The 14,802-nt window shown below is 43.2% G+C and overlaps 1 protein-coding gene across 2 annotated transcripts in view; it reads left to right on the top strand.

The window, feature by feature from the left end:
* Window positions 1-14,802, top strand: part of BFAR (bifunctional apoptosis regulator) — a 29,974-nt gene that overhangs the window by 10,961 nt on the left and 4,211 nt on the right. Inside the window, exons 2-6 of one of the 2 annotated variants that reach the window (XM_081556337.1) lie at window positions 1,426-1,762; window positions 3,444-3,648; window positions 4,339-4,508; window positions 6,467-6,611; window positions 13,762-13,935. In XM_081556337.1, coding sequence (XP_081412463.1) covers window positions 1,500-1,762; window positions 3,444-3,648; window positions 4,339-4,508; window positions 6,467-6,611; window positions 13,762-13,935 — 957 coding nt within the window. In that variant the 5' untranslated portion in view covers window positions 1,426-1,499. The remainder of the gene's footprint in view (window positions 1-1,425; window positions 1,763-3,443; window positions 3,649-4,338; window positions 4,509-6,466; window positions 6,612-13,761; window positions 13,936-14,802) is intronic. The other variant, XM_081556338.1, reaches the window with a different exon arrangement.

The raw sequence follows: 14,802 nt of genomic DNA, 5'->3' as shown, positions 1-14,802 counted from the left end.
GATCAAACCTATGTCTCCTGCATTGCAGACAATCCTTTACCACTGAGCCACCAGGGAACCCCTATTACCACCCCTATTAATAGATGAGAGACCTGAGATTCAAATCCAGAGGGCAGAGCTGGTCAGTGGCAGAGCTGGGGTAAGAACGCCCAGCCCTGGGACCTGTGTTCTCAACCACTGTACCTGCAAAGAGCCCTTCTCTGCGAGACCAGTGTGGGTGATCGACAGCAATTTACTTTCCTGTAATAATAGCGAGATTGAGAAATTTCCTCACCAGTGTCTGTGTCATGCTAATTCCAGTAGCAATATGAATAATAATTTCTTTAGCCCCTGTTTACACCATCCACCACCCTGGTTCACCATTTCTAACCCTCACAAGGGCTTCCCAGGTGGCGCTAGTGGTAAAGAACCCACCTGCCAATGCAGGAGACATAAGAGACGTGGTTTTGATCCCTGAAGTTGGAGAGATCCCTTGGAGAAGGGGCAACCCACTCCAGTATTCTTGCCTGGAGAATCCCATGGACAGAGGAGTCTGGTGGTCTGCAGTCCATGGGGTCACAAAGAGTAGGATAAGACTGAAGTAGCTTAGCACAGCACAACCCTCATAAGACACTGAAGTTGAGGAAAGAAGGCTCGGAGAGCCCAGGTAACTTAGTCCCAGAGATGCAGAGTTGAACTTCTAACTCTATGCCCTCATCATACTGCTTCTCAATTAAAATCCCTTAAGACCCAAATAAGAATGAGAAGAGAATGCTCCTTTGCCATTCGCTTGTTAGTGACATTAGCATGTTTCTGTGGCACCGAACTTGCGGGATCCAGAAGGCAGGATGTGCATGTTTGGGTTGATCTGGGGAGAGAGGAGGGATATTTAGCCCCAGGCAAGTAGGCCTGGCATGGGGCATCTCAGAGAACCAGGCCTCTCTTCCAGGTACCGTCCCGATGGGAACCTCTGAAGTCAGATGTTAAATAATTACCTCAGGGGAAGGCAGATTTGTTTGGATAAAGTCTGTTGTTTATATGAAGTGCATCTGTTATTGCCAACTCCAGACATTTTAGTGGGCCAAGAATCTGCTTTATTTAAAGTTATGTACATTGAAAGGACGTCACAGATTTCATTGAGAAAACTGAGGCCAGAGAAATTAAATCTTCCAAGAAAGTTAGCAGGGAAGGATCTAGAATTCTCCAGCCTCCCCCCAGCCGAGCCCACTGAACTTTCCTCTGCACTCTTCTGCTTTACTTAATTTTTGAAAGTATGACAGTAGATTGAAAATTTTATTGATGTTTATGTGGTTTACGGAATGTAAATTTTTGGAAACCAAGTTTGTCACATTTAAAAATCAGAGCTTTAATAGAATATCTGTCATCTCAAACACCTGCTAAATTATTTGTCCTATTTCTGTTGTTTGTCTCTCTTTTTTTCCCTAGATTTAATGTCGTCTTGCATCGGCCTGCTGAATCTGTAATTTTCCATGTCTATGGATTCCAGAATTTGCTAAGAGATGGAGGAGTCTCCGCAGAATGATCTGGATGCAGCAAGCCTTGAAAAAAATGACCCGCTCCAGAGCGCCAGCCCTCAGATTTCCATTAATGAATTCTCCTGCCACTGCTGTTATGACATCCTGGTTAACCCCACCACCTTGAACTGTGGGCACAGCTTCTGCCGGCACTGCCTAGCTCTGTGGTGGGCTTCTTCGAAGAAAACAGAGTGTCCAGAATGCAGAGAAAAATGGGAAGGTTTCCCCAAAGTCAATATTCTCCTCAGGTAAGGCTTAAGTCCATATGGGTAACTCACTGGGCTTGTACAGCGTGCTTTCTCTTAATGGGAGCAGCCACGTCTGGAAAGGCCAGAGACTTGGAGACCACTGCCTCGGAGGTCACTCTGGATCCGCTGGCATGTGAGTCAGGGGGCTCAAGGGCCTCCAAGTCCTGACTCCCTTCCTCACAGGTGACTGTGATATGTTTATTATTTATTATAAATGAGGGAAAGAAAGAAACTGGTTATCAGACCATTTTCTGTAACCCTTGGTACATGATACTTCTGACTGATTTGTGTTCACTGAGAACACCCTAGGTCTAATCGAGAAAATGGTCTAACTGTATGATTCTGAATAATTAGTGTAATGCTGATTTTCCTAATCTCTGATTAAACTCTGTTGTACTTATCACATTCATAGAGTTTCTCATGGGTGGCATCACACAGCAGATAAGACCTTCAGACGATGGGTTTTTTCCTTCTTCTATTCATAATGTTCATCCTGTTCCTGGGAGGTCTATGAGGCTAAAATCTTTTCTGTTGCCTTCTCTCTATCAACAGACGATGGGTTTTTTCCTTCTTCTATTCATAATGTTCATCCTGTTCCTGGGAGGTCTATGAGGCTAAAATCTTTTCTGTTGCCTTCTCTCTATCAACAGAGTACCAGGAAGTTCCATTAAAACATTAACCCAGCATTCTCTTTTTCACAGGAAGTGTATTTACAAACACTTTGCTCTGACCTGTCAGCCTTGGTTTATTTGCAGGTTAATCTTAAATTGAAAAAGGGTTCTCTGGAAGGAAAAACAAAAAGGTTTTCTAACTGTGTATAATTGAAGATAAAGAGCCCTACAGCATCGCCTGATGGTTGGTCTAATTTTTACAACTGAACTTCACCTTTTTTCTTTTTTTATGAGTTAATTTTTAATAATATAAGCAGTACATGTATAGTCATTTACATTCTTGGAAAAAATCAGATTGTTGCTGATAAAGACCCCTTCGACCCCACCTCCCCTCATCTTACAATTCTTCCTTTTTCTCAGAGCAATTTCAGTTATGACCTAGTTGTCATCGTTCAGATTTTTAAATGCTTTTATACATTTATGTGCCAATAAGAAATGCAAATATTTTCTTATGTCAGTTGTGTACGGTCTGTGTTTCTGCAGTTTCCTATTTCATTCAGACAATATGTTTGAATTAAGTTTCTTCATCTTGATACCCAGTGATATCCAGTAAACTTATTTTTAAAACAATGTATTGTTCCTCTGTAGGAATATGCTCTGTTTTGTTTAGCTACTTCCCTAACGGTGGACATGTAGATGTTTTTGATTTGTTGTTATTACCAATAGAGCCATAACCAACCTTCTTGTCCATTCTTTCTGAATCCTGGTATATGTATTTTTAAAAATATCTATTTATTTTTGGCTGCATTTGGTCTTCAGTGGGACATGCGAGCTCAGTAGTTGTGGTGCATGGGCTTAGTGGCCCCATAGCTTATGGGATCTTAGTTCCCCGTCTCGAACTCACACCCCCCATATTGGAAGGTGGATTCTTAACCACTGGACAAGCAGGGAAATCCTTGGTATATTATTAAATGTTGACATCAGTGTTATTTTGTCCTCTAAACATTTTAAGTGTATTTAGTTAAACAACTCTCTTTTTTTTTTTCTCTCTCTCTCTCTCTTCTTCATAGGGATGCCGTTGAAAAACTATTTCCTGATGCCATTAGAATGCGATTTGAAGACATTCAGCAGAATAACGACATAGTCCAGAGTCTTGCAGCCTTTCAGAAGTTTGGGAATGATCAGACGCCTTCAGCTCCCCACACAGGCCGAGGGAACCAGCACAGGGGAGCGGGTTTCTATTCCGGAGTGCTCACAGCTTTAACTGGGGTGGCAGTAAGTTGATGTCTCTGTCCCCCTCCCTCCCACGGTTTCCACTGAAGTCAGTTCTGTTGAAATACTTCTAAGTGATCGCACATGGTAATTCACTGTGTAAGTTGAAACCTGGGATGTTTCCTGTACAAGTATCTACAGAATCTGGTATTCAGAGACCAGCAACTGTTAATTTTGTCCCATTTCATCTTCACAACCTATGCAATGGACACCGTCATTATTCCTGCTCTAGAGAGGAGGAAACTGGTGCTGAAAGGTGTTAGGGCTGGACCCGAGGCCATGTCTTGAGCACAGCACTTTACTAACTTCGAACTTTAGAGACTCTTTCTTTTTAAGTTCTATCCATGCTACGAAAATCTTCTTGTTAACAAATGTTCCAATAGCAAAGGCACATGAGTCAGTCTCACTGGCCAAATCGATGGGGTCGAGGGTGCAGTGCTTCCAGGTGCCTTGCAGTGAGTCCCATTTCTGTCTGTTCCCCGACAACAACCCGAAAATCAGCAGAGGTGAGCCCCCCAAGGGTCGTGCTCCCCAGCTCCCTGTGGCAGTGGTGTGGCCTGGCTTCCATGTCGACAGACTTGGCATCATTACCTCCCAGCCCAGCGTCTTCCCTCCCCGGCCCCACACTCATGTATTCGGAAGCTGGCATCTCTGATCTTCCTGTGCAGTAAGGTCCGTGTCGCTTTTCCCCAGGTGGTCCTGCTGGTGTACCACTGGAGCAGCAGAGACTCGGAGCGGCACCTCCTGGTCCACAAGGCTGTGGCCAGATGGACAGCAGAGGAAGTTGTGCTCTGGCTGGAGCAGCTAGGCCCTTGGGCCTCCCTCTACAGAGACAGGTTTTTATCTGAAAGAGTAAACGGAAGGTGAGGAGCAAAATCTGCTGCTGCATCGCTGACATTTCTGAAACAGTGTTTTTGGGATACTGTCCCCATACCCTGAAACTCACCCATTTGAAGTGTATAATCCATGGTTTTTAATATATTTGCAGATATGTGCAGCCATGGCCACAGTCTGGCTTTAGAACATTCTCATCACCCCCCAAAAGAAAGCTCCTGCTAAAGGCAGTCAGTCCTCATTTTCCCCTCTCTCAGCCCCCGGCAAGCACCATTCTACTTTCTGTCTCCTGGATTTGCCTGTTCAGAGTATTTCCGTTCTTCATTCATTCGTTCTTCAGTTGATGGACATTTGGATTGATTCCATTTGGGGGCTGTTAGGAACACTGCTGCTGTGATCGCTTGTATAAAGGTTTTTGTGTGGACTTGTATTTTCAATACTCAATACTCTTGGAGTGGAATTGCTGGGTCATAAGGTAACTCTGTGTTTACCTTTTAGGGAACCATTAAACTTTTCTAAAGCAGCCATACAATTTTATGTCATTGGTTGACATCTTAATTGTTTGTTGCTTCCCGATTATAAGGGTAACGTGTGTTTATTTATTTCAAAATAATAATGTGGAACTGTAGGACATTAGAAATGAAATACCTTCATCATCCTGCTCTTGAGAAAAAAACCACTTGCTGGACAGCTGTCCAGATTTTTTTCAGTGTTTATACAGGTCTACCCATAGAACTGTGGGTTATTTATTTATTTAAATGGAAAATATGATTGTTCTAAGCAGACCTGTGTTTATATGTATATATATATACATATGTATGTGTGTGTGTGTTTCTATGTATGTGTATATGCTAGAGTTTATTAATTGACCTCTACAAACACACATTTGTGTGTTAAAAAGTCTTTACTTTTTTTTCTGCTTTTTTATCTGCTCCAGACAGTACCAAACTGCACTGGTGCAAATGCCCTGAGGAACCCATTAGTTTCAGGAGCACACTCATCACCGAGCAATGGGGCAGCCTGCTTCTGCCCATCAGCAGAGCTCCCTACCCCTTCCTGAGCCCTGTCCATCTTTACTGGGTCCCTCCCTTCCTTGGAGGGATCACACAGGGATGTACTTAGACCACTAGGCCGCTGCTCTCTAACCCATTTGAATCAGACATGTGGTCCTCACTGCTAGGCTATCTACCTGGTGTCCCCAGGTAACCTGCCTGGAGCCCCACCTCTCACCATGCCCCGTTTTTCCCCTTAAACTGAACTTTTAAAACTTGGGTCTCTATTGAGGAAGCAAAATGCTCCACTCTGCTTTTTGTAAAGAGTAGCACCGCTTCCCACCTCACCCAGCTCCCTCCTGGAATTGTGGTTGAAAGTTTCTCTGCCTTGTTAATACAATGTACTTTGCATAACTGTCTTCCTTCCAGAGGAGAGCTTCCTAAAACTGGCATTGTTGAGTGAAGGAGAATAAACCTTTATGGGCTACTTTAATGAGGAATCACTGGCGGTGAATTCACATTTTCTGATGAAAGAGGACAGATAATGTATCTGTTGTCATCTTTATTTAATCACTACCCCCAAACAGCTACTCTTATTATCATGATATTTCATTCTAGGTTTTTTTTTTCTGTACACAGACACACACACACACTTTGAAAAATAGTAAGGTCAGAGTGCATAGCTGAAAGATCAAGGGTAGGAGCAAAATGGTCCTCCTGAGTGTGCCTTGGGTGAGTCATTTCATTTGTCTAAGCCAGTTTTCTCACCCACAAAATGGACATGATACCACCTACCTTGCAGAATTGGTAGATGGGTCAGTGATGATATAGCAAAGTGTTTTCAGAGAGTCCCTGGCAAATAGTAAGCTTTCACTTGTTTGCTGTTAGTCACATTACTTCATATGTTAGATGCCTTACCTCAAACCCAAAGTGTGTATTTGTGTTGATAAGGTGGAGGTCTGACTGAAAAGTTTGCTTCCACCCCTACCCCCCAGGTTGCTTTTAACTCTGACAGAGGAAGAACTTTCTAAGGCACCGTATACCATAGAAAGCAGCAGCCACCGAAGAGCTATCCTCATGGAGCTGGAGCGAGTGAAAGCCCTGGGCGTGAAGCCCCCCCAGAACCTCTGGGAATATAAGGTGAACACTCTGTTTCTTCAATGGAAAAAAAATAAGTATTGAGAACAAGATAGCAGTTATCTGTCTGCCCACTGCTCACAGACATGGCAGACACAACTGAAGCCCCTGTGTCAGGCTGTGGATCCTTCCTGGGCCTGTTCTCCTACTTGTGTTATGGGCGTGTCTCCACAGCACTAGGAACGTTCTAGATTTTGAACGTTAACCTAAGAGGCATAAAGTGAGCTGATCCTTTTGCAAGTAGCTTTTCTCTCTGGCCCCCATCCACCAGCGTGACTGTCTGTCCATTCTCCCATTGATGGCCGCTCTTTCTTCTCAGTGCTGTACACTGAGGAATGGGATTACTGGGTCGCAAGTAATGCACATCATCAACTTTACTCGATTCTGATAAATTGTCCTTCGCTGTGTACCTGGTTCTGTTTTACAGGGAGAATGTAGTGAGTGCCGTACTATAAGATGAATACTCTATTTTTTATTAGTCATGGAATATCTGAAATACACAGACCTGTTCCCTAAAAAAGACATCATGGAGAAAACTAAATACAAATAACCAATTAAGTCGATGGGGGGTGGGGTAATGCTCACTGATAATTCTAGTACAAACTGAGACAACCCCCTGTGTTGTTCTCACCTCTGACATTGTCAAGGATGAGAACATTTCATAATAACGCGAGCAAAGAGACACTCATGTTTGCCGATCCTAGACTGGTGCCGTCTCTTTGGAGAGCAGTTTGTCACTAACTATTCAAATTTAAGCAGCACTTACTCTTTGACCTTCATTTCACTTCTTTGCATTGAGCGCACAGGCAGCATAGTGCTCTGATCAAGGAAGAACCTGGGAGCCTGACTCCTGGGCTCCTCGCCATTGGTTCTTGAGGGGTGAAAAGTGGTATGTGTTGCAGTGACTTGTGGCTCCTGCAGGACACACCGGGAATGCCAGCACGACCCTGGGCCTCCTGGTCCCTGTTCCTTCTCAGCCAGTGACCTCAGAGAATCAATGACAACTGTACGTTTGAGTCACAGAAACCATTAAACAAGATGTTGACCCCAGGATCATTGGCAGTAGCACATGGAAAACAACCTCAGTGCCCATTGTTAGGAGCAAGTTGAGTAAATACAGCTCAGCCACACTTGTAGCCATTACGCAGGAGAAGGTGACCCAAGAAAGTATGCCCAAGTGGCATTGTTAACTGAAAACAAAAAACACATTAGAAAACCTACATGTTTGTGTGGATCATAGGAAATTCTGGAAGGATACACAGACTGCTAACAACGTTTTCATCTAGGGATTGCAACATGGACAAAAGGCTGAATTGTATTTGTCATTCAATTCAATTCTGTGCCATTTGAAAAAGAAGATTGTGTTTATTATGTGCGTGTATTACTTTATTTTTTTTTTTTCAAACTTTTAACTTTTTGTTTTGTATTGGGGCATAACCATGCACTGGAGAAGGAAATGGCAACCCACTCCAGCATTCTTGCCTGGAGAATCCTAGGGATGGCGGAGCCTGGTGAGCTGCCATCTATGGGGTCACACAGAGTCGGACACGACTGAAGCGACTTAGCAGCAGCATAGCCATGAACAATGTTGCAGTAGTCTTAGGTGAACAGCCAAGGGACTCAGCCATACATACACACATGTATCCATCCTCCCCCAAGTCTCCCTGCCATCTAGGCTGGCACATAGCATTGAGCAGAGTTCCATGTGCCATACAGTAGGTCCTCGTTGGTTATCCATTTTGAAAATAGCAGTGTGTGCCTGTATTACTTTAAAACTGAAAAATACTAGTTTCAGATTTTTTGAAGAATGGAGATAGGGGTCCTAAGATAGAAGATTTATTGTTTTGCTGCTGCTGCTGCTAAGTCGCGTCAGTCGTGTCCGACTCTGTGCGATCCCATAGACGGCAGCCCACCAGGCTCCGCCGTCCCTGGGATTCTCCAGGCAAGAACACTGGAGTGGGTTGCCATTTCCTTCTCCAATGCAGGAAAGTGAAAAGTGAAAGTGAAGTCACTTAGTCGTGTCCGACTCTTTGCGACCCCATGGACTGCAGCCTACCAGGCTCCTCCATCCATGGGATCTTCCAGGCAAGAGTACTTGAGTGGGGTGCCATTGCCTTCTCCAACTATGTTATTTTTTTATTTTTTTACTATTTTACTGTTGTTTGTCAATTTTTCTTTAAATCCCTACTTCTCTTTTGTCATAAATTATTAGTTTTGTTAATGCAGTCAAACTCTGGACTTTTTGTAGCCAATATTAGTCCTATGGTGGATTTTAATATCTGACAGAACCTTTCTGGGTCCTATATGTACCAATGACCTTCTATTTAGAGTCTGTCAAAGTAAACTTAATATTAACTGGAGTGAATGGGATTGGGATTCTGGTCCTGCTATAAAAAGCAAGCAGAATCTTGTTCCTTCAGATAGCCTCTAGGGTGGTCATTTGATGTTGTGTGTATAGGCTTCCCAGCGGTGCTAGAAGAACCTGCATGCCAATGCATGAGATGAGGAGACACAGGTTCAATCCCAGGGTCAGGAAGATCCCCTGGAGGAGGGTATGGCAACCCACTCCAGTATTGTTGCCTGGAGAATCGCATGGACAGAGGAGCCTGGTGGGCTACAGTCCATGTCTCACAAAGAGTCAGACATGACTGAGTAACTGAGCACGCACTACAGGCTGTGTGACAGGACTCTGCTGACCCTAGAGTCTGAGTGCCGCTGTTCTGGGCAGACTTGAGAGAGACTGCTCGCTCCCCTCTGTAGCCCTGCCATCATGGTCCTCTCGCTGGGAGGTTGGTTCATCCTCCTCATCTGAGAGAGAGGAGCTCAGAGTTGGGATATTTTGATCCAGCTCACCCCAGACCTACTAACATTAACCCGGTCATCGTCCCTTCTCTCGTCCTTACCACGATGTGGCTGCACACCGTCAGGCTCTGTTTTGGGGACCTGTGTTCTTTTAGAGACCGCACACTCAAAACAGCAGTTTTGCCCCCAAGGCCGTTGGTTCTGGAGGGGTGAAAAGCATTACATATTGCAATGACTTGTGGGTCCAGATACCACAGTACATAAATACACAGTATTTCTGTGGTATTAACATTTTATGGGGTGGGGCAGGTTTATGAGAAGTCTTTAAAAGGCTCCTTAAGAGGTAATAATGTAAAAAAGTTTGGGAAAAGCTGCTTTAAAGTGAAGAACTACTTCCATATTTCTGTGTCTCACCTAAGTTACGATATAAAGATCTTTTTCAGAAGTTAGACTTTTTTTTTGAACTTTTACTATGGAAAACTTCAAATACACACAAAAGCAAGATAATAGTACAAAACTGCCATCCACCCATAAGACAGTAACTCATGGCCATGTTTATTTCACAATAATAGCTATTCCTACTACTGATTATCTTGAAAATCTGAGATAGTTATATTTCAGAAGTAAATATTTCATTGAATCTCTACAAAGTAAAGACTTTTTAAAAAACAAAACTAAAATGTCACAGTGTACACCCAAGAATGAATAATTCTCTGATGTTATCAAACAATCTGTCAGTATACACGTATCCCACATTTTTTTTCCCCAGTTGGCTTGTTCCAGCCAGGGTCCAAATAAGGTCCACATTTGGTTGTTATATCTCTTTTTTTTTAATTGAGGAAAAGTGATTTACAATATTGTCTTAGTTTTACAAATTAGTGTTAGTTAGGTGTACAACATAGTGATTCAGTATTTTTGTAGATTATACCCCACTTTAAGTTACTAAAATATCTGCTATATTGCCTGTGCTATACAATGTGTTTTTGGGCCTACTTATTTTATATGTAGTACTTTGTACCTCTCAATCTCCTACCCCTATCTTGCTCCTCCCCACTTTCTTGTCCCCATTGGTAACCACTAGTTGTTTCTCTAAACCTGTGAGTTGGTTTCTGTTTTGTTATAGTCATTTGTTTGTTTTATTTTTTAGATTCCACATATAAGTCAAAATATATGTATTTTTTTCCCTGCTTCTGACTTATTTCACTAAGCATAATACCCCCAGGTCCATCCAAGTTGTTGCAAATGGCAAAATTTCATTCTTGCATATATATTATATCATTATCATCACCTTTACCCATTCATCTGTTGATGGATACTTAGGCTGTTTCCATAGGTTAGCAACCATAAATAATGCTGTTATGAGCATTGGGTGTCTGTTTTTTCTGAATTAATGTTTTTTTTTTCTTCAGATATATTCCAAGGAGTGCAATTGCTGGATCATATGGAAGGACTATTTTTAGATTTTTGAGGAACCTCCATACTGTTTTCCCCAGTGGCTGCAGCAATATAAATTCCAACCAACAATGTACAAGAGTTCCCTTGTCTCCACACCCTCTCCAACATTTGTTATCTATGGTCTTTTTGATGATGGTTTTTCTGACAGGTTGATGTGCAATCTCATTGTGATTTTGATTTCCATTTCTCTGATAATTAGCAATGTTGATGTGCTTTTTCACGTGCGTGTTGGCCACCTCTAGTCTCCTTTGGAAAAATGTCTATTCAGGTCTTCTGGATTTTTTTTTTAATTTATTTTTAATTGGAGGATAATTGCTTTACAATATTGTGTTAGTTTCCACCATACATCAACATGAATCAGCCATAGGTATACAAATGTCCCCTCCCTCTTAAACCTCCCTCCCATCTCCCACCCCATTCCACCCCTCTAGGTTGTCACAGAGCCACCAGTTTGAGCTCCCTGCATCACACAGCCGATTCCCACTGGCTATCTATTTTACACATGGTAATGTGTGTGTTTCAATGTTACTCTTCCAGTGTTACTCTCCTTCCCCCGCTTTGTCCACAAGTCTCTTCTCTGTGTCTGCATCCCCATTGCTGCCCTGCAAATAGGCTCATCAGTACCATCTTTCTAGATTCAATATATATGTGTTAATGTATGATACTTGTTTTTCTCTTTCTGACTTACTACACTCTGTAAATAGGCTCTGAGTGTCTGTATTTTTTTTGAATTACTGTTGCATGATGGCTGAGTAATAGTGTACGTATGTACCACAACTTCTTTATCCATTCATCTGGTGATAGACATTTAGGTTGCTGCCGTGTCCTTGCTATTGTCAATAGTGCTGCAGTGAACATTGGGGTACATGTGTCTCTTTCAATTATGGTTTCCTCAGGGTATATGCCCAGTAGTGGGATTGTTGGGTCATATAGTAGTTTTATTCCTAGTTTTTTAAGGACTCTCCATACTGTCTTCCACAGTGGCTGCATCAATTTACATTCCCACCAAAGTGCAAGAGGGTTTCCTTTTCCCCACACCCTCTCTACCATTTATTGTTTGTAGATTTTTTGATGGCCATTGTGACGTGTGAGGTAATAGTTTTAATTTGCTTTTCTCTAATAATGAGCAATGTTGAGCATCTTTTCATGTGTGTATTAGCCATCTGTATGTCTTCTTTGGAGAAATGTCTGTTTAAGTCTTCTTCCAACTTTTTGATTGGGTTGTTTGGTTTCTGGTTTTGAACTGCATATTGGGTTGTTTGTTGGTTGTCATGTCAAAGACGCAAGAGACATGGGTTCAATCCCTGGGTGGGATGATCCCCTGGAGAAGGAAACGGCCAACCCACTCCAGTATTCTTGCCTGGAAGGTTCCATGGACACAGGAACCTGGCGAGCTATAGTCCATGGGGTTGCAAAGAGTCAGACATGACTGAGCACACGTGCACGCACACACACATCTCTTATATCTTTCGGTCTATAGATTCTGCCTCCCTCTTTTCATTACCCTGCACTTATTTGTTGTAGAAACCAGGCCATTTTCTCCTGTGGTTTCTGACATCTTGAACTTTGGCACATGTCTCTCTGGTGTCACCTAACAGGTCCTTTTGTCCGCTGCATATCTTATAATCTAGTAGTCTAGAGGCTAACTTTGGTTTAGATTTGGTGGATTGGCAAGGCTGCTTCATAGGTATGGTATTTTCTTCCATCAGGAGGTTCATAACGTCCCACAATCATTGATTGTTTAAATCTCCGAGTTCGTTAAGGGTTGCCAAATCGTGGTATCATAACTCTCTCGTTTCTTTTTCACTTGTTGGCTGGAACACCTCTTTAAAAGGAAAGTTTCCTCTCAACAACCATTTTGATTATTCTAAGTACAGTTTATAGGGCTCCCCAGGTGGCTCAGTGGTAAAGAATCCATCTGCAATGCAGAAGACACAGGTTCAATCCCTGGGTTGGAAAGATTCCCCTGGAGAAGGAAATAGCAACCCACTCCAGTATTCTTGTCTGGGAAGTCCCAGGTACAGACGAGCTTGGCAGGCTACAGTCCATGGGATTGCAAAAAAGTAGGACAAGACTAAGCAACTGAGCACGTGAGCATGCACACACACACGCACACACACACACACACAAATATGTATTGACATCTCTTGTGAGCCAGGTGATCTTTTAGAAGAAGATCTCAGCTATGAACCAGTCAGGCCCTGCTTTCAACAGTGCTGACTTTTTTCACCTAATGTTTTAACGTGAGCATTATCCAAAGCTGCTCCTTTGCATTCCTCAATAGCCGTATGAATTCTGGACTAAATATCTACTGTAACTTCAGGACTAAAGCCACAGGTTTCACTTTTTCTCTGTTATATACAATGCAACACAAAATATCTTGTGCATGAGACCTTCTGTATTTCAGATTATTTTTATTAAGTGGTGCCCACTAATTGGGGTTTCCCAGGTGGCTCAGTGGTAAAGAATCCACCTGCCAATGCAGAAGACACAGGTTCAATCCCTGGATCAGAAAGGTACCCTGGAGGAGGAAATGGCAACCCGCTCCAGTATACTTGCTGGGATAATCCCATGAACGGAGAAGCCTGGTGGACTACATTCCATGGGGTTGCAAAGAATCAGCCAGGACTGAGCACACCTACCCCACTCACTCATTTACTTTCCCGAAAGGTTGTGTTCTTCTAATTGTGCTTAGGACCTTGCTTCTCATCCCCCAGCTGTGGAGAGAGGCTGGATCTTTATATAATGTAGCCCTTCAGATGAATTTCTTGGCCTCCTCTTCTCATTCGTTGATTCATTGTTAGTGCAAACCACATGGCAGAGGGCGTGAGACTGCAGAAGGAGCGTGAGTTGGGAGAATGCAGCCATGGTTGTAATGAACATCTGTGCTCTGCAGGCCGTGAATCCCGGCAGGTCCCTGTTCCTGCTCTACGCCCTCAAGAGCTCCCCACGCCTCGGTCTGCTGTACCTCTACCTGTTTGACTACACTGACACCTTCCTGCCCTTCATTCACACCATCTGTCCTCTGCAAGAAGACGGCTCCGGGGAGGACATCCTGTCCAAGCTCCTGGTGGGTCTGCAGAGGGCCTTGAGGGGCGTCACGCCACCACTGCCCATCATGGAATGGTTTTGGATACGTGGCTGTAGCCTAGCAGGGAAGAGCAAATAACACAAGTCTTCATTGCAATCTTGCAAGGAGAGCTCTTACAAAGAAAATACAGCAGCAACTTCCCCACTCCTAGAAGCCTGTGTTGTTTCCTGCATTGCATAGCAAGAGGGGTTACCCTTTAGACTTGAAATAGTTAGAGGGGGGAAAAAAACAGCATTGCTTCTGTTATAAAATAAGATAGCATAGTTCCAGATTGCCCGAGGGTTAGATTTATGGGCCCTCCAGCTTGGTAATGGATCTCTTAAAGGGATCTTCTAAATCCGGTTAGTATATGTCCTGTGGGCCTCAGTATAGGAAACCGTCATCCCACTCATGGATGGAAGTCATCCTGTTAGCTGACCACCAGGCCTTTGGCAGGGCTGGTTACCCACCATAGCTCTCTTGTATTCCTTCAAAATAGTTGATCAAATTGATTCAGAGTGATTCCCTCTGTCACTGGAGGGTAATGCCCTTTACATTGATACTTTTGGGGGCAGTTCTTCTGATCTCTTTATATCAAAAGTCACATGGATATAGGAATCATTATGTATGATATTGAAACAGAATTCCCAAATATCCAAAGACCTTTTTTTAAACACTTGGATCAAGTGCTTGCCTAACTGACTTTAGCCTTGATGTCGTTTTAAGCCTGCTGATTAGCCCTTTGCACAGTGTTTCTCTAATTACCCGATTTTCAGCTGTTGTTTGCCCTTGCTGGACTGAGAGCACAGAGAACCCCTAACCTTGCCATTGTAACAAGCCCTGTCTATCCCTGTCTGCTCATCAGGC

Source organism: Giraffa tippelskirchi, chromosome 13 (genome assembly GCF_054371585.1).
Source record: "Giraffa tippelskirchi isolate mGirTip1 chromosome 13, T2T-mGirTip1v1.2.pri, whole genome shotgun sequence".
Classification (NCBI taxonomy): Eukaryota; Metazoa; Chordata; class Mammalia; order Artiodactyla; family Giraffidae; genus Giraffa; species Giraffa tippelskirchi.
Note: the sequence above shows the minus strand (reverse complement) of the source record. Positions and strands in the feature narration are given on the sequence as shown.